This window comes from Leptonotus elevatus, chromosome 3 (assembly GCF_054856555.1).
Source record: "Leptonotus elevatus isolate MCC_2025b chromosome 3, RoL_Lele_1.0, whole genome shotgun sequence".
NCBI classification, from domain to species: Eukaryota; Metazoa; Chordata; class Actinopteri; order Syngnathiformes; family Syngnathidae; genus Leptonotus; species Leptonotus elevatus.
In genome coordinates this window covers 5,039,310-5,067,302 of record NC_141241.1, presented here as the reverse complement: position 1 = coordinate 5,067,302, position 27,993 = coordinate 5,039,310, and the positions used below count along the sequence as shown (strand labels likewise).

Genomic DNA, 27,993 nt, shown 5'->3' with positions numbered 1-27,993 from the left:
CCCCCCCCCCTTCTGATAAATGCTTCTCTTCTGCATCTGCAGCATTTCAATAATGGGAGTTGATATTGACAATATCAATACTGCTTGAAATGTAATAAAATATTATGAATACACTTTTTTAGTTTAATTTTAACGGTAGGGGAAAAGATAACTATGTTGGGGGGGGGGGGGGGGATGAAATAATTAAATCAATTTTATAGTCAACATTTTAGTGTTTGTGTCACAATTTTAAAAATCAATAGTGAAAGTATGAACGATTAGATCCCATTCAATTATTTTTGAAAATGTGATTTTAGAAGTCTGCTACACAAAAAGCGCTGAGTCGTGTTAACACAAGTAGGAACCTTACCTGCAAGTTCGTGTTTCGCACCGACGCTATTATTGGTTGCACCGTCCTTCACTGTAAGGATACCGGCCGGCTTCTAGGTAAGGTGAAACTCATGCGCTCTACGAGATAGAATGTAGACATCAGTACCCTTTTTGTTAAGCAAAATTAGATGACACTCTTTGCGAAAGAAATATGATGTTGTTATTTGATATTTACATGAGCTTTAGTTCTGTTAAATGTCGAATCGTCGCAAATCATTTTTCATTTACTACAAAACGGTAAGCTTCTGCTCTAAAAGTAAAGTTAGATTTCCTCTGTGACAACACCGTGAGCTTAAACGTTTGTTTTTCTTCATGACTTTTATGCCCCTTGTTCATTCTCGCTTTACGGACACAAATAAAAGCCCACTTATTACAGCTATGAAGTAATGACAATTCTATCATCAACAACGTAACTTTTCTGAATTGATAAAACGTAATTTCATGTTATCGATCATGATGACTATATGAAGCATATTATTTCATGTTCAACTTTATTTCTAAAACTTAGTAACTCGAATTTGAGACGGTGCAACTGCAGTTTACATCTACTTGTGCCAGTGCAACCAGTAAAATTGCTGATTTTTGTGTGCGTATGTATATATATATATATATATATAGCCCATTTATCAGTAATATAGTGAAAATAAGTAAAATTAATATTTACATTGCAAGTCAATTTACAGTGTGTGACCCTTAATCTTCTACTTGCACACCTAAAACTTCAGGTTAGGGGCCACTGTGCTCCTAGTTAAAAAAATAATAATAAAAACTTAGTCTGGAACCTTGTGTTAGCTCCATTGAACACGTTAAATTGAGCATGAATGCTTATTTATCTGTTTGTCCCCTGTGATGAGCTGGGACAGGCTGCAGCTCACCTGGGACCCTAATGAGGACCAACAGTGTCAGAGTACAGAAGACATAACTATTATAACAGTACACATAAATATTTGTCTTTTATAATTGAATAAATAGTTATTTGATGTATATTATATTATACATATTAACGTGTACTCTCAATATTCAGTTAATATTCAAATCTAACTGTCCTGTTTTTTTATTTTATTTGATCAGTTGAGGACAAGACTTCTTCATTATTGACCCAAGAGGAAGTTGTCCCCCAAACTTAAGTGCGACTCCAATGTCATCCTGACATTTATATATTGATGAAACAGAAGATGTCATCCATCGTGATGTTTAAAGTCGGACCGTTCTGAACAAACTATCAACCATGTTGCCAAGATGTGTCGCCGCATGCTACTGTCTCAAGTGGAGGTGTTTCTGGAAACTCTGTGTTGACATTAATTCCAATCCAAGGCGATGCTTTTTAGTGAACGAAGTCCAGAGGAAAGCTCATACGTGGACCAGAGCACCCTCATCAAGGATTAACCAGAAGCCGGTATTTGCTCGAGCGCCGGCATTTGGAGACAGAACAGCCGTGATAGACAGCAGTGGCAGCCACAGCTACAAGCTGCTGTATGCTAGCAGTTTAGGCCTAGCGAAAAGAATCAACACCACACTACACTCTGACTTCGGACGTCTGAAAGGTAAACCAATCTCCTTCCTGTGTGCGAATGATGCTTCCTATACGGTGGCCCAGTGGGCTATTTGGATGAGTGGTGGGAATGCAGTTCCACTGTACAAAAAACATCCAGCGTCAGAACTGGAATACATCATAACAGACTCACGTAGTGCACTGCTGGTGGCGGGGCACAACTATGCTCAAACCTTGGAGCCCCTGGCACAGAGACTGGGTCTGCCATGCCTGACACTTCCCCCGACCTCCGAACTCAACACTTTAAACAGTGATGACCAAAACCTGGACGAGGCCAGCACGGACTGGGAGGAGCGACCAGCCATGATCATCTACACTAGTGGTACTACTGGGAGACCCAAGGGTGTTCTTCATACGCACGGCAGCATCCAAGCTATGGTAAATAATTTATTTTTGACCCTTTGAGTACCACCATCTACCAATGAATTTGACTGTTGTTGATCATATACTGCAGCTAACAAAAGTCAGTACACCCCTCACTCACATTTATGCAGATTTTTAATTGTACTTTTTTATGGGACAGCACTGAAGAAATTACACTTTGACACAATGAAAAGTAGTCCATGTACAGCTTATATAACAGTGTAAATTTATTTTTCCCTTAAAGTAACTCAAAATACTCACAGCTGAACCCCTGGCAACAAAAGTCAATACACCCCTAAGTGAAAATAGCACAGTAATTCATTTTCCCTCCCCAGCGTCATGTGACTTGTTAGTAGGGGCGTGCCAAAAAAATCTATTCTCATAAGAATCGCGATTCTCATTTAGTACGATTCAGAATTGATTTTAAATGTCCCAAAATCGATTTTAGTTAAATTATTTTATACTGTCTTGCCTTTGTCTGTGTGTGCCTTTATTTGGAGCGCTGTTCATGAGGTACCCGATTTGGCCACTTAGGGGCAGTGTGGTTCCATGCGGTCTGATACACTGTTAAGTTGTAGCCACATTAGAGAGTAGAAGGAAAAAGTCACGATCAAGTTATTCCAATAAAAGCTGTTTTTTTGCAGCGTGGAGCCGTTCTTTTGAGTGATAAAAGTGCCGCGAGTGGCGCGCTAATTAGCATTAGCGAGTCAGACGGGAGTAGACCATTACAATTCCTTGCACATCTATAGATTGAAGCAAAAAGGATTGTCAATCAAATCATTTTGAACCAAAAATCTTTCTTAATCGAAAATCGGTTCTGATTCGAATCGCAGACCCAAAAATCGGAATCGAATCGAATCGTGTGACATTCAAAGATTCCCACCGCTACTTGTTAGTGGTACAAGGTAGGGAGCAAGTGTGTTAAATTTCTCTCATACTGCTCACTAAAGTTCAGCATGGTCCCTCTTTTGCTCTCATATTTCCTCCCATATTCCAAAATAAATGCATCATAAGTCACTTGACGAATCAAAATCATCTGTTTGTTTATGTGCCCTTCGATTGAATGGCAATAAGTTCAGGGTGGACTCCGCCTCTTGCCTGAAGTCATCTGGGATACTCTCTAGCACCCAAGTGAGGATAAGTGGTACAGAAAATTAATGGATAATTTCCCACGGCACACCAGGCGGTCTCTTATGGCACGCTGGTTGGGAATCACTGCTGTATGGAACCACTACATCAATCAAGAAAATTACTGTAAAATGTCATCACATCATGATATATTTCAATACATATTTCTATTTAAAGTTCAAATAAAAGTGTGCAGCACTGCTATTTGAAACCAGTGAGCATTTTATGAGATAATTGACTATTTTTATTCAAGTATTTTTTTTTTTTTGTGGAAGACCTTCAAATAGTTATTTTTGATTTTGAGGTTTTCAACCGAATGTGTCAGGCATGAAGGAGAGTGCCACTTCATTATTCCATTAATTCAAAACATGTTTTTAAATTCAAGAACTGTGTAGACATCTTCACATCACTTCCAAAAAACACACACACGCACGCACGCACACACACACACGCACATGCACTTTGATTAGCATAATTCCTCTTTTGTTCCAGTCTAGCTTTCTTAATTAGCTCTAATTTATGCCATTAAAGATCTCACCAAGATTTAGCTGTATATTTTCAAGTTAAATTGACCCACTTGTCCATTAGTGTGGAAAATCAAATCATTCCGAATGATGTCAGAGCTTCATTTGTCTCCACTTGATCTGTGGTGGTGAAGTGTTGAATTAAGGGAGTTTTTTTTTTTTTTCTTGGAACACAACAAATTCGAGTTAGCGAAGTTCCTGGAAAACTTCACAGTCGCAATTGCCAATATGCAAATGAAACTGCTGTAAAAAGACTTCAATTGCAATATCTTTGGGAAGTAAAAATTTTTTCTATAACATTTTACAGTGGTAATTTTTGTCCATTTATGCAGAAGGAAGTTTTTTAGATCTGATGTTGGATGAGAGAATCACTGGTTTGTCCTCAGTGTATTCGACAGAGATGATGTCAGAGCTCACATCTTCCAAACTTTTTATGGCTTCACATGCTTGAACAAAAAGAGCCAAAACGTCTCGGTAAACGAAATGATTTACATTCAGAAGAAGTAGAGGATCTAGCCCAACGCCCCATTGATTAATTGATTGATTGAGTGGCGCAATAGTGTTGAAAAAGACCCTTTGACATTCCACATCAATGCATCCGTCTGCCATCCTTCTTTTTCCTTTGCGCATCTCCCGGCCTTACTTGGAGTACATTCAGCATTGCTGCAATTTGTTGACGTAAGTGTACGAGAAACAGTAAAGTGTTTGCAAATTTCCTTGACTTATTAGTCAGGTGCGCGTTCAGTTTTTTCTTCTTTTTTTTTTTCTTTCTTTTTTTTTTTACAATGCTGAGCAATGAACACCATCTCCAGCTCTTATGTTTTCACTGAATGAAATAATGTTACATTAAAGTCAAACTGTTTAAATATCAGGATGCAAACTTTAATATTTACATATTGTTTAGAAGAGAATCCACAAGAGGACAAAACAATGATTCACCATATAATAAGAACAACATTATTGACCTGATTATCTTCACTGCAGGTGGTATTATTTATCTAGCCCTGAATCATGATAATCATGCTAATTGTGTTCATCATCAATCAAGATTCAAAACATCAAGGATAAACAACATGTTTTGATTCTGATGGGAATTCAAATGAGTCTAATGAATGATCTATTTCATTTGCAAGTGTACAATTTAACAACGATCATCATTTCGGTCCTTCTCCTCAGGTCAGGTGTCTGGTCTCTGAGTGGGCGTGGTCCCAAGATGACATCATTCTCCACACGCTGCCACTCCACCATGTCCATGGCATTGTAAACAAGCTGCTGTGTCCTCTCTGGGTCGGCGCCACTTGCGTCATGCTGCCTGAATTCCATCCTCAAAAGGTTGACATTGCGCTTTCTTACACTCAACTCATTTTCTGGCAGAGGTGGCAAAAGTAGTCACAGTTACTAGTTTCCACTTTCTTTATTTAATAGTACAAAAATGCAGCCTCTCCAATGAACTGAAGTAGAAAAGTACAAAGTAAAAATGTAATTTCCCCTGTCAATTACAGTATATACTGTACAATACCTGTTTTTTCATTTTTGTTGCAGGACACTTTGTAGTTATACCCTTTTTTTTCACAGGGACGTTATTCCTGTGATCCCAAATAAATGTATAATGACTTAATGACAAATACACAAAGTTTGAGGCCAGTAAAAACTGCTTGTTCAAATATTATTACATTTATTTTTAAGAGGGGGTAATAATTATGGAGGACCAAAAATGCCAAAATAAAGAAAATAAAAAATGGATATAAAAAATATGATTTAAAAATTTAATACAAAAAAATAATATAAATGGAAATAAAAACAACAAAATCTATATACATATATACATACATACATAAAAGTAAACTAATTACAGAAATAAAAATGATTCAAAAAATAAAAATGTGGAAATAAATATGCGATGCAATCTGCGATTGGCTGGCAACCAGTTCAGGGTGTACCCCGCCTACTGCCCGAAGCCAGCTGGGATAGGCTCCAGCAACCCCCGCGACCCTTGTGAGGACAAGCGGTACAGAAAATGGATGGATGGATGGATGGATGGAAATAAATAAATAGATTTTAAATATCAATCAATAAATAAAAACTTTCTGATCTCATATTTGTTTATTTCATGCTGCAGACGCTGTCAGCATAAAATGCATCATGAAATGTATTCAAATGAGGGGGCGGTCCTAAGCGTGTCTTGAGTTGGACTATTCGCCATTGCAAGCTGTCTTTTGATGGTGGAGTGTTCTCTCACTTACACCAAGCAGGTTCCGGTCCAGCTTTATTTTTTGATTGATATTTAATTATTAATATGTAATTCTATTTATATATTTATTTTTGTATTTATTTCCACATACATTTTTATTTTTGTTTTTGGAATCTCATTTTTTATTGTTGTATTTATTATTTATTTATTGTTTTTTATTCCGATTTATATTTTTAAAACTTAATTTTGATCTAAAGTTTTTTACATCTGTTTTTTATTTTCACTTTATATTTTGGCATGTTTGGTCCTCCATATTGGTCACCCAAAATATTTGCAATATTTCAACGTTTTTAAAAGTAACGACATTTTAGCAAGGAAACTCAGTACACATAATTTTTTGGGGTGGGCCACGCAAAATGTTTGACACCTGTAAGCAATCGGAATAGTTGTTCCCATAGTGTTGCTAACATTGTGAACTGACAAACATCAAATGCTTACCGTAATTAGAGAATGATAATATTCGTATTCATCTTTGAATCTGAAACACAAATGTCTTCAGTATAAAACAAAAAAAGGAATTGACCTTACTATTTCAATACTTTCGGAGAGGGACTTTTTATTTATTTATTTATTTTACATTGTGTCATCATCCACGGAGATTGAAGAACGTAAAAAGCCTACATCCGAAAAGCTACCTGAGTACAATAACAAAGTATTTGTACTTTTTTACCTACCACCACTGTTTTCTTGATATTCTTACCGCGGGGTTCAGAGCTCCAATTCCTGCCACATAATTTTCTGTGTTGTGGTTATCAGTGTCTCTCTTTCTCCATTCTACTTTTCTTCTCCCCTTGTTTCATCTCCTCCTCTCTTCTGTGTCACTCCCCACCTCCCTTCCCTCTCTCTCTCTCTCTCCCTCTCTCTCGCTGTCACGCTAAGTGTTTTGGGCCGAGTGATTAATTGCCCTGTGTGGCTTTGTATCTGACCAATGCCGACTCACGGTAAGAGCTTAAGCAGCGGATCAATCGATGAGCTGACATTGAAGAATGATGGCGCTTGTTTGGCCCTGAGAAAGGAGGTGAACAAGGTGTGCGTGTCTTCAGAATACAAAGGGAGTGACGATCCAACTGTTTTCCAACATTTTGAGGACCTCAAGAGCTTTAATGGCTGTTGGCATAGATGGGAAGCAAAGACCCTTGAAGGACACTTGGATATGTCAGAAAGGCATTGCTACGCTCTCGTAGCCATCAGTATTCGACTGTTATCCCTGACCTTGCGTACCAGACCGCAAAGCCCATTCCCAGAACAAAAAAAGGCTTCATTGTCCTTCTCCTTGTAGTTGTAGTTGCTTGATGAAATGCTCAAGAGTCAGTTTGTTTTATCCCTAAAGTTCTCTGAAGGGTAAGCTAGGCAGTACTTTTTCAAAGATGCTCGCTTCGCCCTCGAGAGGTACAAAACCTTTTTGACGGCGCAGTGTAGATCAGGCAGATTGGTTATACGGAAGGAATGTCTTGCTCCAAATCGAGTCCAATTTATTATGAATATTGGTATTATGGCTGTGGCTGTTATGGATATTTAATACCAGAAAATGATTTACTGAAGCATTTACATTTCAAAGTGTTTTTATGCAACATTATTGCAAAGTGGGAGGAATAACGACTGCTTAATTGAATCTTCATAATCATTTTATAGATGGAGCTGTAAAACCTTAGACCATATTGGAAAAGTGCCCATCATAATTTCAGAGCAATTCAAGGTTTATTCTTCCAATTGTCTTTTTTTCTGGAAAGTCTTTTTTCTTTCTTTCTTTCTTTCTTTTTCTTTCTTTCTTTCCTCCTTCCTTCCTTCCTTCCTTCCTTTCTTTCTTTCTTTCTTTCCTGTCTTTCTTCCTTCCTTCCTTTCTTCCTTCCCTCCTTTCTTTCTTTCCTTCCTTCCTTCCTTCCTTCCTTCCTTCCTATCTTTCTTTCTTTCCATTTATCTTATTCCTTCCAGCTGCCCTTTCTTCCTTTTTTGGTTCAAAAACACGTGATCTGGACAGGGTTTTTCCTGTGTACAAAATTCAGAGGTGGCCACCTCCGCCTAATTTGCTCGCCACCTCCAGCCTGAGCCGCTGATATCGCTCAACACAGCGCTCCAGCTGTGTTGATTGAGCTCGGCAGAAATGCATTTTAACTGCAGTTGCAGTGTTGCGCCATTATGGAGGCGCTATATCAACAGCACCGGAAAGACCTGAAGCAACAACCGGAGTAGAAGCAGCTTTCTTTTGTTTTTTTGTTTTTTTAAACTTTAATGTACCGAAGAAGAAACAGCTTGTGGAGCAACCGTTGCACACGCCCATTTCCGAGTTGCGAGGCAGAGGTGGCGCGCTCCAGAGTCATAAAAACACAGTTTATACAATAACTATAATAGTGTTTTACAACAACGCTGAACTATGAATTTTTGGAAATGGCAAAAATTAATAGCAACTGTGTATTCTTAATTTAAGTTTGTATTGGCACCGATACCTGGGTGATACCACCTCTGCCTCAATTTAAGCCAGGAAAAACCCTGAGTTATGTATCTATCTAGTCTTTTTTCAACACTCACGCTGGGTCTTATTACCGTAGTTTCTTAAAATATCACATATACTGTAACAAACACCAAAAAAACGTCTGTTATTATTATATTCAAGCCTTATTTTGAGCATCCGCTGACAGCTTTCCATGCATCTTGGATGCTTACTGTATCATTTTATGCGAAGAGCCGGCATTTGTATTTCATCCCCACCTTTAGTGCAGGTCCCAGCAGCTCGCTGAGGTGTTCAGCATGCAGCCCATGCATTTAGGTTCGCACTGCATCCTGTCCCTGAGGTGGAGGCCAGCTCTTTGACGGACATAAATTGCCTTCCTCTCGCCTTCAGAGTGGACTTGGTGGAAGCGCTCGACTGGACTTGATGGACAGCACCCACAGTGGTCAAGTCAGAGCCAGTTAATAATTTGCCAGTCACTATCTACCAATAGCAGGCACACCCTCTGTTTAGAGGAGCTTGTAATAGTACTGTGGTAGAAAAAGAATGTGAGAGATGATTAAAAAAAAAAAAGAGGACCTGATTACAGTATATAGAGTTTCAATTGTGTCATCTTCACTTCATGAATTGTGAGAGTGTGGTGGGAAAAATATGTAAACACTCCCAAATCAAATTTTAACTTTTTTGTATGTCAAGTCTAATCCAAGAGTGGGATATATGCAGATCAGGGTGGGTAACTGGCGGCCTGTGTGCTGCGTGCAGCCCCCGATCACTCGCTGAGTCGCCCCTTGATTTAAAAAAATGGAATGTTATACACGGAAAACAGGAAGAAATGTTGAAAAAATACATGGACAAATTGTAAAATTCCCAGATATTTTTTTTAATACAAAAAATATTCTGCAACTATGCAAATCCAAACTGTAAATATACAGCTTTCAACTGTCGTTTTAAGTTGTAATATCACCATTCACCACTAGATGGCAGACAGACAGTCTTACACTGCCCTACTACAACATGAGTAGGCCTAATAATTTTTTTGTGGATTTGGAATGCTATGTAGGACAAACAGTATCTTACTAATATCATTTGGATTGAGTTGATTTTTGTGGGAAAAAAATTGACAAAATGAGTGCGTGTGCATGTGTGTGTTTCGGTGCACGAGAGAGTGGCAGCGATGGTGGTGAGCAGAGACGGGAAGATGAAGGGAAGGAAGTACAGAAGAATAAGTACAGTAGTTGGTAAATTGAAGTAAAATGAAAGTAGACGCAGTGAGGGTAAGTTGACAGAGAGACAGCTGGGGAGGAGCATTTGTCTTCTCGGGAAAGGTAGAGGAGACGGACTTTAAAGGAGATGTCGCTCACCTTCACTTAATTCATGATGCCGTCCCATCCTCCCATCGTCGGCTCGGATGTGGAACATGTGATGCGTGAGAGGATGCAGAAGGAGCGGGGTAGAATCTTTCAAATGTTTTTTGCCCGAGAGTGTTTTGTGTTATTTCAACATTTGTGCTTCTTGTTTCTGCTTCCGTTCCATAAATGAATGCATGTTTGAAGTAGGAATGGAGAAGGGCATGTGTAGCCTCTCCTATGCAGCCGAAAAGCACATTTGTCAAAGGTAGCCGCACGGAAGGCCCTTCCACTGACCAATGTGTCAGTTGTGCCCCACAGCAGTCTACTGTTTTCCTCTCTGTGACCTTTTCAAAACCCGCCTTTTCTTTTTCCGCGTTGACAGCTTTTAATATGAGGCTGCTTCCTCCACCTCAGCCTGCCATTTGCATCAAATAAAAGAAACAAAAAGGCACTTTTTGATGGCATGCAAATGTGAATGTAACCGTTTCGGCACGGTTTATATTTGTATTGGTCCTGTCTATCAGACTGTCCTTATCACCGTCTTCCTTCTGCCCTCTTCAGTCAGAAGCCAAGCTCATCTCCCTTTGTCTCCTCCCCCCTCCCCTGCCTCTCTTCTCAGGTATGGGAGATGCTGCTGAGCTCCAAAGCTCCACTGGTGACTGTTTTCATGGCCGTGCCAACGATCTACTCCAAACTGATCCACTATTACGATCAGCACTTCACTCAGCCCCATGTCAAGGACTTTGTCAAAGCTCTGTGCAAAGAAAGGATCAGGTATGGATTTTGTGATCATAAAAAATAGGGCTGTGCAATCGATTGAAATTGAATTACAATTTCAATTATTACACCCCACAATTACAAAATCAGCATAATCGTAAAAAACAACAACCCAAATAACTAATTTTGAGTTGTTTAAATTTATATATTTTAAAATCATTAATTTAATAAATTATGTTTCATCCAAAAGGAACTTGCATAAAAGTGTTGCAAAGAATTACATTTTATACGTATAAACATTCATTTTCTTGTTTTGTACCAAAAAAGAATCCTGATTTTAGTTGTTACCAAAATAATCGTGATTAATATTTTCTTTATAATTGAGCAGCCCTAATAAAAAATAAATGAATAAATAAATAAATCACAGTTGGAGGTAAACACATGTGCTGATGACATATTTACGAAAACATATAATAAATATTACAATTATATAACAAATATTTAAGGCATAAGAACCCATCCCAAATTTCATTCTGTAATAAGTTTGAAAAACCCTACCTGGAACTGTCTCGCTTCAGACTTATGGTTTCTGGCTCTGCCGCTCTCCCGCTGCCCACAATGCAGCGCTGGAAGGCCATCACGGGGCACACACTTCTGGAACGCTACGGCATGACTGAGACTGGCATGGCACTGTCCAATCCTCTGAAGGGCCCACGCATCTCAGGTACTCACACTCGCGTCTATAAATAGACAAATTAACAAACAAAAGGTAAGGTAACTGGTGTGCATATCTGCAACAAGTAGAAGTTGAGAAGTGGAACCCTTCAGTGATGTTGCGTTCCTTTCTCCAGCAAGCATTTTCATATTAAGTGTTTGATCCACAGTCAGGTAAAATCCCATCATCCCAAATCTATATTTCCTTCAGTAATACACAATAAAAGCAAAGTCGGGAAATGAGGTCAGATAAGAGTTTCAGCCCCCCCCCCCCCCTCATTTCTCTTCTTCAACATCCACCTTGTCCTCCCCTTCCCCTCTCCCTTTTCATCCCGCTGTTCCCTAGCCACCTCTCTCTGACAGGTAAACTTAATTAGCTTGCAGGTTGTTTTGTGTCCTTATGGGGGTGTTGTTTTTGTTTGTTGGTCACGTGTTGTTTGACATAAACTGAACAGGTTGTGTTTGATTCCTCTCAGGCGGTTATTAGGAGTAGTTTTTAGGGGTGTGTGCTTTGCCAGTGGTGCTTCCACAGCAGCACAAGAACAGTCACAGAAGTGTTCACAGGTGGGAGCGTAAACAGGCACGTGTTGGTGCATGTTGGAGTGAAGCTGTTACTTTTTTTGTCTTAAAGTAGGTTAAAATAGATCAATAGCAACCAGAGGAAACAGAAAAAAAGCTGGGTGGAATGATCATCCCCTGTGGTTCTGTTTCATTACAACATTTTTCTTTTCATCCCCTGAAAACAAAAATAGACACAGGTCCTAATTACATTTTATTGACAGAAGTTTCTTTTATATACATTCGTCTGTATGTAGGGCATCTATCTGTCTGGCCTATTTTTGTTGTGTGTCTTACATTTTTAGAGCATTGTAGATAAACCGCAGTACATGATTCTAGGTCACACTGCCCTTGCAGAGATGTAAATATGATCTAATGCTTGTGCTTTGCATCTCATGAAAATATGGATGCAACAATGTCTCACCTGTATATCTGTATTGGCAAATGTTCATCTTGTGGTCACATAAGATTACCTTCATCACTTTCAAGGATAAATGTGTTTTTTTTTTTCCTGATGTGATAAGAAACAATCATCTGTATTGTCATACGTACTTCGTGTTTAGGTGTTTAATGTAGGCTTGCTCCAGTAGTTCACAACAAAAACAATGGTTGGCCATAGTTTGTAAGGTAATCAGTTTGATAATGCTTTGCTAATTTTACACTTTCTTCCCTGCTATTGTGACCAGTGAATAGACATTTTACTTACAGTATATGCATACATTTTGTGTAAATACACCCCTAACTACAGCACATCATGCTGTTTCAAAACCTCATCACTCCTCTGAATAACTTTGTCATTGCCAATCAAGGTCACTGTGATTGAAATACATATGCAATTCTACTCTTCTTGTCAATGAAGACCTGATTCATATTCATCGTGTGGTGGCTGAGAACAGGAAGTGACCAAATCAACAGGACAAGTTCCAAAGATCAATAGAACGGGCCCCAAATTGAGCAGGAAGTAACCAGGAAGTGCCCCAAAATCAACAAGAAGTATCCCAAGATCAACATTTAGTGATCTGGAAGTGCCCCAAATTGAACAGGAAGTGATCCAGAAGTGCCCCAAAATCCCCCAAATCAAGAGGAAGTACCACAAATTGAACAGGAAGTGACCCAAAGTGACCCAAAATCAACAGGAAATTTGCTTATTCCAAAAATTGTCTATTTTCCACCCCCAAGCATCCCATAATAGAACATATTGTACGTTATTCCATCCTTACAGCATTTCTAGACTGAATTTTTGCTTTTTGTATGTTCAGATCATTTAAGCCATTTTATTACTCCCAACAATTACTTCACTTGTGTTGCCTTGTCCTTTTTTTCTTCAAAATCCTGTCAACTTAATTCAACCATTTTAACCAAATTACGGTAGGCTGCACGAAAAGGCCTTGTCAAGCACTCAGCTGCAGTCTGGCAGTGCTGAAAGAACCAAGCTAAAAAGAGCGAGTGCAAGATTAAAGCCCATTTAAGTGTTTTTTTATTAACTGGCATTGTGCGTCAGAGGAAGAGTGTATTGGCGGTTTTAGTGATAAGTTATCAGTGTTGTATGGAAAAATGCTTGACTGTCAATGTCAAACAAGTATGCCTGGTAGGCTGTTACATAGGTTTATCATAATTTTATTTTCTTTTTTATAAAGAGCAAGTGTGACAATATCCTCTTAAATAGTGAGTTACTTGTTGTGGACTTCAGCATTGCTTCTGAGCAGGCCAGTGGCAACTGAGATGAATGGCTTTCGGGTCATTGTATTTTCCAAGCTCAGCAAACCATTTTGTGACCATTTATGCCCTTTGGATGGAGGTTAATATCATCCTGTTGGAGAGCACTCGCTTTCTGCTGGCGTTCATGATGATAACTCTGATTTTCATTGTATGCCACTGGTATATATATTTTTCAATTTATAACACATGCTCTGCCATGTCCAGGACCTTGGAGGCTTTAATGTTTGCACAAGACAGATCACAGGTTCATTTGGAACATGTTAACATTTTGGTTCTTACGAGAGGTCAGTATGGGCCAGAAATAGAATGAACGGCTATTGTTGAAAATGTTTTAGAAGCCTTCAATTTGACAGCTTCCCTACTACTGTAATTGTGTTTCCACCTGTACAAGAGTTTCAGTTTGCAAGGACAAAAAGACGAATATGCACTTAATTCTCTCGTGCGTATGTGTTTGTGTGTGCGTGCCTGCGTGTGACAGGAGCTGTAGGGTTGCCACTGCCTAATGTGGAAGTGCGGATCGTCATGAATAACACAACCAACACAATTGTAGAGGGAAACCACAGGGAGACTCAGGTTGGTAATAGCTTGTAATAGGACATAAATGATGGGCTAATGGCTAAACACTTTCCATCTACACCTACGCTCAAGTTCATAGACGGACAAAAAAATAGAAATAGGATTGCATCTTTTAGTCATTGATACAGTACTGTAATTTTATAATAATTCATAAAATTTAGTTAAAATAAAAAAGATGTGCTGTACGGTAAAAAACGAGTGTGGTATTGATTTGTGTTGAGGTCATTTTTCTGCCACTAGATGGCATAATTGCATTTGTAAGATGTTGCTGACAGCTCATATTTTCATATTAAGAGCTATCTAATCTTTAACATGAAGTAACTTGTGAAATTCTGCTCATTTTTTAAATTGTAAAATACAGCTTGACCCCAATCTCCACAAATATATGTATGATTATTAAATGTATTACTAAATTTTGACGTAGACGTTTCCACTGCGTTGCAACTGTAATTCCCCCACTACAGGCTTTCCAAGTAAGGGGCGGTCATTAAACGCGCGTTAAAAAAAAAATTGTGGTGTTAAAGGAACTTGAAATTAACGCACTAATTTTGACACCACTAGTATAAAACTCTCTTGGTCCCCCTTTCCCTCTCACAGGTACGACCAGGTCTGAATGGGAAGGAAGGGGAGCTCCTGGTCCGAGGTCCGTCTGTCTTTAAGGAATACTGGAACAAACCTCAAGCCACCTTAGAGTCTTTTACAGATGACGGCTGGTTCAAAACAGGTACCAAACACTGTATATCTTTCTTCATGTTTTACATTATAGTACAGTATATTCTCGAGCTGGATGCTTACACGCGCACACACACGTAAATACTGTACATACACACTCATGCATTTCCCTGGATGGGGAGTGCATTGCACAAGTAATGTTAGAAGGATTCAAAAAAGGAGGAAAAATAGATATGTAGATGACATTGAAGTAAGAGCTGGAGGATGAGCTTTGGGAAGGCTTGACGGAGGGGCGGTTAGAAAGAGTCAGCTATGACAAGGTGAGGATGACTATTGGATGATAGGAGCCGGAAAGCAGCAATGAAGAAGTGTTGGGAGAGCAAAATCTGGGAGAGCAGAAGCAGGAGTGTGTTTAATTGGCTTTGCAGCCTGGAAGGACAGAGATCCAGAGCACAGCACGCTGCTGTCACACTCTATTACAGCCACTGGCCACATAATGAGAGCCTGAGCAATCAGCTCCCCACAGACCGGTCACTACCTCAAGCCACCCTATGCCTGCACACACACACACACACACACACAGATTTATAATGTCACAGGTGGAAACGAATACAGTAAAAAGCCCTAAAAAAAAAAAAGTTGACCGACTGGAGAATGTCAGTTAACCAAGAATAACTAAGCAGAGGGAGGTCATTATAAAGTCTGAACTTTTTACCAGGACATACTTTCCTGATAGTTTTTAGTAGTTCTCTCAAAGTTAAAGTGTTACCTAATTAATTAATCATGTATTAATGCAGATTAATCACGCTATTAATTTTGACCGCAGATGATCCCTTATCTTGACAGCGGGTAGTTACGATAAAGGTAGCACAGGTTGTGTTTGAGCAATAAACATAACTACATGCATTAAAGCATTTAATAAATATTTGCGTATGACATTCAGAATATTTGTTCTTGTCAAACTATCGGAGTCATTTTTTTCCTCCATGTTAAATTATGCAAGTAATCAACTGATTAGAAAAAGAGGAGGATGAGCGTGTGCAGTGGATCAATAAATGTTGAAGACGTCCTCATAACGTTAAAGTCGAAAGAATTAACACATAACAGGTGCTCTTTAAATTTGGCAAATGTTGACGAAAAGCCTTTTAAATTAAGCGATTAATCGCGGTTAATCAAAATTCGAAGATGTGATTTAAAAATGTCATCGTTTAACAGCTCTAGTTTTTAGTTTTTACTCACGCAGATGGGAAGTAAAGAAGCACAAATACTTTGTTACTTTCACTAATGACATTTTAAAGATGGGATCTTAAGTTTTGACCATTTCTGTTTGTAAACAAACGATTCAAAACTGACTCCTCCCATGGCTCAACCCCCACTCTTCTCGTCAACATTTTTTTATTTAATTTTTTTTAATGAAAAGTTAAGTTTAAGTAGAGAATGTGAGGACTTTTACCATTTCTGCTATCAATTACTTTCCAGCCTGGCCTGGTATGAACATTTTGAGATGTATCGCTCATTGCATGTATTGCTAGCAAAGCATCATAGAAAATTGCTAAACTGGTGACATTGGTCATTTAGAGTCTAGCGCGTTGCACTTGACAGTGCTTTTCTTTCACCTCACTTCCCACAGCCAACACTCTTTCTCTTCACACCTGCTCCCTGGTTCACAGACAAGCTTTCTTTTTTCTGGTCGTCACACTTCCCTCGCTTGTCGCCTTGAGCTTTGTACATCGCCTTTTCAACGTCGTCTCTGATATTTTTTTTACTGTGAGGTTGCACTTCACTGCTTTCCAGAAATCTGACTAAGATGCGTTTTGTAGTGTTTCTCAACTGTTGTCACCCTGGAATGGAAACTACCACATTGTTGCAAAGTTGTGACCCACTTTAATAGAAAATAAGAAAGTAGAGAATGTAAATGATCTTCTAATGGCGTCGGGTTGAAGAACAGTAAAACCTTATTAGTTTCATTCCTCTAATTTTCTTATATTCACTTTTTATTCATACTGGCAGATTCAAAAGAATAATTAAATGCGCAGAGAATTACATTACAGATATATGTGGAGCACTTTGTAGATGGTCTACAGATCCAATTTCGTGCTCATATAATTAAGTGTACTGCATCTGCTATAAATAGCTGCGGCTATAAATATCATTACATTCGTCCTTATCATTTGTACTGTGAAGGAGTGCTCCATGGAGTGCACCGCAATCTTCATTCAGCACACACGAGATGAAACTTTGCCCGCTCCTTTTTTTTTCTGAGCCCAGCAAATGTGCATTGTATTAGATAAACCGGCAGAATTGTCGAGTTCAAAGAAAAGAACTCATTGGCTGTGGAAAATGAAAAATCATTGTTTTTGTGCCAAGACCCGGCCAGCAAGATGAAGTCTTAGTCGAAAGGCGCTTCATTGAAGATGCTGACAGGCAAAGAAAAAGAGAAGAAATGGCCAAAGAAAGATGGAATTTAAGAAGAAAAGGAGTGTGAGAATTAAAATCAATAACTCCTCAGCCGGCTAGAGGTGTCTCCACTAGTGTGAGTGGGCCCGTGGAGCTTGACTGGCAGCTCTATAGGGAAGCTGTCGCCTTCCCCCGAGTGCTCGCTCTTTCCACTCAACCTCACAAACATCGGCAAGCGCATTGATTCCTTCGGACTTTTTTAACACCCCTTTTTGTGCTCTTTGCGTCAGCCTGTCCATCTTTCCGGAGATATGCCAAGCTCCCAATGACGGCTCATCTGTTGTTGTCGTGCCAGAACACCCCCCCAGCCCCTCCACCAGAGGCTGCTAATGGAGCCATAAATAAATTGATGAACTTGTTAATAAGCAATCGACGGTGAAGATGAGCAGTTGTCTCCATTTTGGATTTCAGCGTCAAGTAACAGCTGCTTGTTTCTAGCAGGCGCTTAAAATGAAAAGTTTGTGGTGTTTACTTATACGTAATATTAAGGAGACAATTTGACAAATGTTTACAGTGGCCTAAAATACTAAATTACAGTTTAATCTGGCTTTCACTCTTTTATACTACTTATTCAAAGCCACTGAACTATTTTCCAGGTTAACTTTTGTGGAGTAAAACCACCAAAGAGGCTTTATTTGCCTACTTTTTACAGTGTAGTGAGGCTCTTCTCCAATCATGGTTCAGTATTTTTTCAAAGATGCTGTTGTTACAGTTTAGTGAGAATTTGCGAGGTAAAATAAATACATTAATTAATTGAGCTTTTTATTTATTTATTTTTACGTTAAACCTACATGTCACTGCAGTGTAAAAAGCTGCTGTCAAACCAAGTTCCATCAAGGCAGCTTTATTTATATAGCATATTTCATACATAAGATAACTCGATGTACTTCACAAAGTTAAAAAGTAAAACATTTAAAAACAATAGTTAGACATTTAAATAAAAAAGTAAATAAAAAAAAGTAGCTTACTAAAATTATGAAAAATAAAAATAGTGCAAGAACATTTTGGGATTTTTTTTTTTTTTATGCTTTAAAAGACCTTGTTTTTTGTATGTGTTTTTTATTTTTATTTTTTTTGCTGTATGTTCACACAAAAGAAGGAAGGTCATTTGAGACTTGTATTTTACTTTACTTTATTACACAATACTTTGTGACTTTTCTTTTCATCTTGCACCCGACAAATACTCCATACATTAAAAATATACGGTATATCTAATACGAAAACTCTTTAAAAAGTAAACAGGAGGGTTTTTTGTGGGGTGGGGGGTAGAATACAAACTAACAAACTTGCTCTAAAATTTACTTAAAAATTAATTGCAATAAAAAACAAACAAACAAAATAAAAACTAACTGGAACGAACAATCCCAAACTATTATAACTCCTGGCTGTGTGCTGGCAAGCCAAGCAATGTTGTTGCAAATTTCCTGCAGATATCATCCGTCATACATGTTGTGGCTCTTTTGCGCCCAACAGTTCTATTCCTCTCCTCTTCTCTTTGTCCGCCAATGTCACATTTTACCCGCAGTCACATTATGTTCTCCCAAGCCAAATGTCACACAAACCAACTCTCTCGCCTCCCAGCGGTTTGCTCAAAGACACCTCCCCTGTCCCCTCCCTCCCATTTACAGCTGGTTTGCCAGCCCGGAGTGGTGCAGGGTTTCCTAGTGGCAGACTGATGTTTAACTTTTTGGAAACCGTTAAGCCATTTATTATCAGCTCTGTGTATTCTGACTGTAGTTTTTTTGTTTTTTCTGTGGGTAACGTCCTGGTTTGTCCTTGTCTATGTACTACTACTAATCTACTGGGTGTAAGAGTGTGACAAGAAATGAGGAAGACATCATTTAAGTCTAGTGTAGGACTTATAAAAACATATGCTTTGTAAAAACACTGATCCACAGATGGCAGGCTTCGTCTCCTCAAGGTTTTTGGCGGTTACAGCCACTTTTTTTTTTATACATGACCGGAGGGGATTTTGACCAATTCATAACCAGGCTGTTGGTGGTTGGTTTCTTTATTATGGTTTGTATATTAATGGATTTGAAGAACATTCTAAACATTTGCGGACATCTTATACATGGGCTGTTTCCCTTCTTTTCTGGGAGTCTGGCGTAGGTTTGTGTGCTAAACCGTGGCAAACATTGGCCTTGGCTGAGATCTTCACTGTCTGAGCGCTTATTCTTAAATCCACTTTAAGAAGTTCCAGTCCAAAGTGAGAACTGCAATTAGTATGTCTCATCATCATGTTTTCCACCTTCAGATTTGCGTGTCTGACTCCAGAACAGAAGCATGCAAATGGCCGTTAAGTAGTTTGCTCGATGAGCGCTGCAGATCTGAGACAGACATCAATCCTCAAGTTCAGCTTGTTATCAACTTGTGAAGAAGCAGAGAGCAAGCAATCTCATCAGTGACATTACCATAAAGCAATTCAAGCTCCTTTAATTGCATTATATTAAACAAATAAGATCAGCCATCCAAGTGCAAAGTGCTGTTTTGTGTGGTATTAATGACCAAAAAAGGAGCTGTGACAAAAGTTAAGGATGATAAATAATATCAGAGCTGAGATTTCAGCGCTTTGGCTGTCTGTTATTTATCCTCATTAACTCCTCCATCTTGGCTTTGGGGCTTTAATGTAGAACATTAATATTCATGTATGCTAAGTGTTTACAGTCCCCCTGAAAAGAGGCATGACTCACATTTACACTGCGGGTCTCTGAGCAGATAAGGCTCTTCTTTTCTCAGTAATGGAGGGCACTCGGCTTGAACCCGCTGCCGGAGGTTCTGCTGAATCTTGCCAGAAACCGCGACTCCACTTGTCCAAGACAAATGTCACCCGACTCACACTTCACCAGTGTCAACAGGCACAACGCTCCTCCCAAATATCACTCGGAGTGTCAACTGTTGTGTTTGCATGCATTTTCCGCGATGTGGCAATGGCCATTGACACTGATTGTGATCATCTTGACACAGGCAGGTCGTTATGGCAACAGCTCAAACACACAAGTGTACTGTGGTGGGGTTTCCATCCGCTCATTATTATTTGAATTTTCATGAAATGCGAAAATAAAACTGAACGGAACTGCTAGAAATTTAAAAAAAGGGCACAAAATTCGCAAAAAGGTTTTTACACTTGGAGGGGGTGGATTTTGAAGCGTACCCAAAAAAGGAAAATGCAAATTTTGGCTATGGAAAAAGGTTTTGCGAGTAACCGGATACACGTCGCATGTTTTCACCGGATATTACGTCACACGTACGTTTGTAGTCACAAAGCAATGGCGGACAAGAAAGTAAGGTGTGTTTGGGGGGGGACGAAACAGAAATCTTTTTGGAATTAATTAAAGAAGCGAATATTAATGCTATTTTAGATGGAAAACAGCAAAGAAACGCTACGGTTTATCAAGAATTACAAAAGCAAACTCCTAATAATGGTCTGTAATTCTGTTGATTATCTAAAAAAGAAAACTAGATAGTTTTACTTACGCTTGTGTATTCATAACCAAGCAAAAATAAATTGTGTTTGAATACTCGATGAATATAATTGATCAATATAATTTTAAGTGTTACCAATTTTTAAGGAGGATACTCCAATACTAAAATATTTGATAGTTGCAGCGCGAGTGTGATTTCACGCCTGCGCTCTGTCATAACCTGCGTACGCACATCTCTCATTTCCAAACTGTTGGTTGATTGAAGTTTTCTTGGGAAAGTGCAACTTTGGATGCCCTCCATTTTTTCCGTGAAAGTCTTGATCTGTTTTTATTTCTTTTTCTTCCACTCCACTGTTTGCCTTCACTTTCTTTAATGCCTCTGAATGAGATGAAAGCCCAGTGCAATTAGGCTTCTTATCGTTTTAATTAAGAAAGCCATTCGGCCATATCTTCCTGTGACGCCACGGCACATAATGGTGGAGAGGCTCTGATGCCTGAAGTCGTGCGCATGTGTGTGTATGCGTATGTTTGTGTGTGTGTGTGTTTACCGCCTGTGTCAACACCGTTTGTATGGTGTGTGTGTTGGTGTTTGTGTGGCCCAGTAACACAGTTGGCAACATCCCCTCCCTGTCTTGCTTGTTTTTTTTAAAAGTATTATTCTTTTTATCAGCCAGTGTTCTCCAATCACAATTCCCACTTGTGCCACTCTCTGAACATGCTGTTCTATCCACCACCCCCCCCCCCCCCTCACACACACACACACACAAAGACACAAGGTCAGAGAGTCCTGGTGAAGTACTTCAAACTCGACACAAGTACGTTGTGTTAGTTTTTGCCATTACCCACAAGCGTTTTTCCTTTTCCACAGAGGGTGAAGGTTACAGAATTTATTGGGCTCAGCTTGCAAAGACAAGAAAAGTAAATGCAAGTGCCTATAAAGCCTGCAGTCACAGTAGATAGCTACAAGCTACTTATTAGCTACTTATGTCTATGTTTTTATTTCCTCCCTCATCTGAAAGCAAGAGGACGGGGGGAAAAAAAAGAAAGTGAAACAACCCGTTTACTGCCGTTAACACCCACATGCCACAACCCCCCCCCCCCCCCCCCCCTCCCCGTCTTCCCAGCCCTCGCCGGTTCCGCCGGCCTATCAGCGCAGAGCAGCGGCCTGTGAAGAAATTCCCGATATCTAAATTTACACTCTGTATCAATCTTGTTTAATAGACTGGAAAGCTTATAGGCAGCGTGGCAAGCCGGCAGAGAGAGCCGCGGTGATAAATTGTCGGTGTGCAGGCGACAGCCGCCCGTGATGTATAATGAAATATTTATGATTTATCCCGGCTAATAAACTGAAATGAAGTGCGTGATGTATGGGAGCAGATGGGCCCACTATTGATGCGGAGGCGAGTGGAAGGAGGAGACGGCAAGATAGGTGGAGAGAAGGAAACACGGCATGTGATGAGAGATGCGGCGGAGAGGTCGAAGGAAAGGATGAATGATGGAGTGAGGAAAAAAAGGTGCTTTTTTTTTTTTTTAGACACAGGGGAGAGGGACATTAGGTACACCTGCGCAATCTAGTCCAATACTCTCGTACTCCACTCGACAACCTCACCAAGCAATCATGTTCTCAGAAATGAATGCAGTTAGCTAATGCTAATCTGTGCATCCAACAAAACCTAATACAGCTCTGCTTACCTTGTGCAAAATCACCATTTGCTAATTTTACCATAGTGTTAACATTTATTAACAGTTATTAAAATAGTTAATTATTTAAAAAGTAGGGATAGATCGGCCTGACTGATTATCTGCGCCAATATTGTGCATTTTGCCTTTTTCTTTTCTTTTCTTTTTTAAATATGACGGACAATAAAAAGTCAATCTAAAAACATTTTAATCTCGGAACTACTGTATTAACTACTCTATTGTCTAAGATATTTTAAAAAATCAACATTTTGAAAAGTGTGAAAAATTGTTCAATAAACATGTTTTAAGACATTTCAACAAAGTCAAGATTGGCATTTGCATTTAAAAAAAATATTGCCGGCAATATTTTTTGCCCCCTTTTTACGGAAAATGAATATCAGCTCCAAATATCGGTTATCGGCCTCCTTGACTACTAATAATCGGCATCGGTATCGGTCTATCTCTGTACAGTAAAAAGTGAACAATTATTAAAATAATCATTAGTTGCAGCACTACGGATCGATAATTATTTTTGTTGTGTGTATATTATTTACGAGCTTGTCACTTCCTATCGTCTTACATTGTTATCAGATTTATAACAAGGGTAGGGTTTGCTCAATCCAGCATATCGCTGTCGGGTCCTGCAGGAGCACTCACGTGGTGTATTTTCCCGACCTCTCAGTCCACCACCTTTACTCAATGGTGACTCATGTCGCCTCACTCCCCTTCCCCTTCGCCTTTCCAGTCCCAGCTGCGGATGCACCACCTGTAATAAGCCAAAGGAACATCTTCCGCTACTGACCCATTTTCTCTGCTCGCCGTCCCCTTGCCCAGCTGAGCCCTTTCAAAGTGTACGCCTCGTACCCACACTTGCCGCGCGCGCGTGCGTGTGTGCGTGCGTGCGTGTGTGGATGCAGCGCTCTGAATTTGTCTTAAAGACATGGATGCAAATATTAAATTGAAGACTGTTAATGCTTGCTTTTAAAATGTCTTTTTAATTATATATGTACATTACGCAATTGTGGTCAGGTCAAAAGTTCTCAGGTTTGAATCTCGGCCATGAAACCCGGTAACCACTGCTCTAAATCCTCAGTAGGTGTGAATTGTTTAAATTTATTTTTAACATGGCGTGTTTTTTTTCTTACACTGGGTCAGGTTTGAAATAATATCCCTCAGTCTTCACCCTTTTTTTTTTTTCTCTTTGTGCATTACATTACGATTGGCTTTTGTTTTAGTGGCTATCTCATTGTATGGTCATAAATCATTCTGTATTGATTTCTGACCACTGCATGGAATCCAAATCAATGCAGACTTTCTGACGTCTGCTAATTTAAACACGTCCAAGTAATCCATATAATATTGTAATGGAACGCTATGAGTCATTCAAAAGCGAGTCAAGGGTGAATTTACATAAATTATCGACATTACGTTTCAAAACTAGCCTTTAACCTAACCTTTTTTTGAAAGCCTTACTGTATCGCGGCTTCTTTTTTTAAGAAAACAAAGTCAAATGAATTTTTCTTATTTAGTTATTTAAAAAAAAAAAAGTAATTTTTAAGCCTTACTATACATGATGGCTTTTTTTCCTAATTATTATTTTTAAAAGCCTTACTATACAACATGGCTTTTTTTATTATTAAAAAAAAAAACATAAAAAAAAAAGCCTGGCTTTAAAAAAGCAACACTTTTTTTTACGTGTTTTGGTGCGTGAACGACGTATTGAAGAGTAACTGTAATATCTGTCCATTTTGTGACCTGAACGCACATTAACATTCATTTTATTCAACGTGCAGGAGACACAGCAGTATTTAAAGATGGCGTCTATTGGATTATGGGCCGCACCCAAATTGACATCATCAAGTGTGGCGGCTACAAGATCAGCGCCCTCGAAGTGGAGCGCCACCTGCTAGCTCATCCAGACATCATGGGTAAAAATTGACGCAGCGCCGTCTTCAAATCTAATTTCCAAAATTTGTTGGTAAAAAAAAAAAGTCAGTAGAAGGTCAGAAACAAGTGTGAATAATAGAACAGTTGAGAAAGAAATCAGCACCAATAGTATTGACTAGCGATAGAGTTTTAAAAGTTTCTGCGTTTCACTGTACAGACGTAGCTGTGATCGGGGCACCTGATGCTACGTGGGGACAAAAGGTGACTGCAGTGGTTCAGCTGAAGGAAGGTCACAATCTCACCTTGACGGATTTGAAGACATGGGCAAGGTATTGTTGCTTTGGACCTCTTCGCTCACTTCCAATGTGAACCACCACCATAATTAAAATTATGTATATCCAGTTAGTTGTTATAGCCGTTTTTATATCTTTAAATGCTTAGATTTAGTTGAGTTTTTATTAGTTTTATGTTTAGATGTAGTTTTTAAAAATGTATTTATGATGAATTCATTGAGGGTAAAAGTTTTTTTTTTTTTTAAAAAGGTTGCTAAGTTATTGTGTAGTAAAATAAACTACAATTCCCAAATGACTGTTCGTACTTTCGTCCTCTTTGCGGTCGAACAGGAAGACCAAAATAAAAACATTTAAAATTAAATCCAAAACTTCAAGTAACTATCATGAATGTATGAATATTGAAGGGACATGCAGTGATCCCTAGCGCCATCTAGTGGTCAACTAATGATTCATAAAACGTAAAAAAAAAAAATACTGTTTATGTCGATAGTATGCAAAAACATATGTTGTATCACATGAACTATTTTTTTTTAAATAGTAGCCTGTAGTCTCACTTTACTAAAATTGCTATTGTTTCGCAGCCATCTGGTTGATCTCATATACTCTGCTACCACCTGCTGGCCTTTTTTGTAATAACTAACATTGCTTCAACCGTTTTGTGCAGTTGAGAGGCTGCATCAAAGCCTTCTGTATGCTCTAGCATAAAAACCCCATAAAAAACTAACTAACTAGATAAAAATAAAGACATATTTGGGACACTTAAAACTTTCAAATCGAACGTATTTATACATTTTTGGGAGCAAATGAGTTAGTTGACCAAAATGATAACAAAGGACACGTATCCTGATACATGGCCTTCAAAGCTATACGTATCTACAATATTGTGCTTTTTTTTGTTCTCTCAATATAAACTTTTTCACCGTGAGGTTTTTATACCGTATCATGATCCTTTTTTTTTTTTTTTTATATCGCTAACCTCCCCACAATATCGTTCATATCACGATATTTATCGTATTGTGATGTATGGACATTGTTACACTGTCGTGTGTGTGAGAGAGTTTTTTTCCTAGTGTTATTTTTTAGTAGCCGAGAAAAATTAATTTTTTCCTGAGAGTTTTCCTGTTCTGTGTTTAAAGACAAATATATAGTATGTGAACGTATTTTAGTATTGAGTGTGAGCAATGTTATCCTGAACTACGTCCCTGACAGCCCTTTTTATCTGAGAGCATGTGTGTGTGTGTTGAGTGTGCTTGTGTGCATTATAGCTGCGGGATCCGTATGGCGGTGCGTTCAACGTTACTGCTGACCCATAAGACTAAAACGCATGTACGCACACTCACGCACACACTCCAGCCAGGGGTGCCGCCAGCGGACGGTCATCACCAGCACACTTCCCGCCAGCCAGTGAGTTGCCGCTAACGGGGGGAGGAGGAGGAAATGAAATGAGACAAACAAGTGGATGGATGCTCACTCGTCAGTGGCCTGGCTGCAGCCGTCAGTCTCCATCTCCGTCACGCGTGCCCAGGCCTCACCACGCACATACCGCCCCAAAGAAGCGCGCCCCATTGCAGATGTGTGTAGGCTTGCGCACGAGCTCGGTGATACTTTGCTGAAAGCGCAGCGTGAGTCATTCTGTTCACTCGCCACACAAAACAACTCGCACAAAAGTAGGTTAAGAGATGATAAAAAAGCTCCCGGCTGCAACTTGACTTGACGTAACAACCGTGCACTGCATACGGAAAAATTAATTTTAATTAGCCCAGCCTGCTAGTTTGCCTTTGACTTGTATTTATTTTTGTGTTTTATAATCTCCCAACAATGATAATGTTTTGTTGGGAGGGACTTGTCTGTGACTGGAAGGTAAATTTGTCTTATTAGCGAGCGAGGGATGAAGGACATTTCTTATCGCGACTACTCCCGCCGCAGGCCTCGCCTTTGTTGTGCAATTGTTTTCGACTCTTGTTGTCTTTGTTGTGGCAAATGCGCGCACACACAATTGTGCACACTGCTTCACAGTCTCGTGCGTTTGTGCGCGTATCTCCTCTCGCCAGTGAGCAGGAAACAAGTCCTGAGTGCATTAACGTGGGCGCGTAATGCTGATGTCTTTGCAGAGAGCACATGGTGCCCTACACCATCCCCACAGGCCTGCTTCTGCTGGACCAGATACCGAGGAACCAAATGGGCAAGGTCAACAAGAAGGACCTCCTAAGACACTTCTTCGCATGAATGCGTCAAGGAACTGGGTGACACTGTTTACGTCTGCTGTATTTTTATGGATGGCAACATGTGTAGGGAGGCCCAAAACTGCCAAAATAAAAACAAAAGTAAATAATTAAATAAAAGTGAAACTAAAAATTGATCAAAAATGTAATACAAAAAACAGTATGAATCAAAAATAAAAACAAAAAAATATTTATCTACATAAATTCATTCCATTTTCTTAACCGCTTATTCCTCACAAGGCCAGCCAATCCAGAACACACAGAGGCAAACAACCACACACACTCACAAGCACGCCTAGGGACAATTTAGAGTGTTCAATTAACCTGCCATGCATGTCTTTGGAATGTGGGAAGAAACCGGAGAAAAACCCACGCAGGCACGGGGAGAACATGCAAACTCTACCCAGGAAGGCTGATGGCCGGACTCGATCTCACGTCCTCAGCACTGGGAGGCGGACGTGCTAACCAGTTATTCACCGTGCCACCCATAAATAAAAGTAATAAATAAATATATTTATAAAAATAAACAAGATTTAAAACATAAATATAAAAACAAATTGATAAAATACATTTTATTTCCATATATATTATTATTTTTTGTATTAAATGTTTTAATTATATTTTTTATGTCTCTATTTATTTTTTATATCTCTATTTTCACTTTTTTTATTTTGGCAGTTTTGGTCCTCCATAACATACACAAGAATATTGCCTCCTTTTTTTTTATCATTTAAATCATGCTTCGTTGTGTAAAGTACAAATGAGATTTAATAAATACAATTGACATGTTTTGTTAAACCTGGAACGATTATGAATGACACAACGGTTATTATTTGATTTTATTTTTTTATATAGTTGATTATTTTCAAAAGCTGTGATGCATTACTTATCTCTAAGGAAACTGAAATGTGTTTTTAATGATGTCATTATTTTTCTACACCCCTGACTACGGCTGAACAATTTTGAAAAATGATCTAATTGCTATTTTTTGTTTGTACACAATATTGCGATTATTTTTATTTCAAGGTCCTGCCCATGTATATATTTTTTAGCAAGCAATAATCATATGTATTAAAGTAAGCAATATGTGA

The 27,993-nt window shown here is 39.0% G+C and overlaps 1 protein-coding gene across 5 annotated transcripts; it reads left to right on the top strand.

The window, feature by feature from the left end:
* Nucleotides 1-391: 391 nt before the first annotated feature.
* On the top strand, nt 392-27,993 carry acsf3 (acyl-CoA synthetase family member 3). Of its 5 annotated transcripts, none has more exons than XR_015094478.1 (11): nt 449-606; nt 1,441-2,299; nt 5,113-5,268; nt 10,602-10,756; nt 11,278-11,423; nt 14,169-14,263; nt 14,864-14,990; nt 24,294-24,428; nt 24,605-24,716; nt 25,926-26,302; nt 26,792-27,993. XR_015094478.1 is itself a non-coding variant. In XM_086072430.1 (11 exons), the coding sequence occupies exons 2-11, from the start codon at nt 1,598-1,600 to the stop codon at nt 26,904-26,906; spliced, it is 1,608 nt and encodes a 535-aa protein (XP_085928556.1). In that variant the 5' UTR covers nt 449-606; nt 1,441-1,597; the 3' UTR covers nt 26,907-27,993. The 5 variants fall into 5 exon arrangements, 4 of the variants coding, with proteins under 4 accessions (XP_085928554.1, XP_085928556.1, XP_085928553.1 ...); XM_086072430.1 differs by lacking the exon at nt 25,926-26,302 and having other exon boundaries at nt 1,441-1,913; nt 2,049-2,299; XM_086072428.1 differs by lacking the exons at nt 449-606; nt 25,926-26,302 and adding an exon at nt 392-426.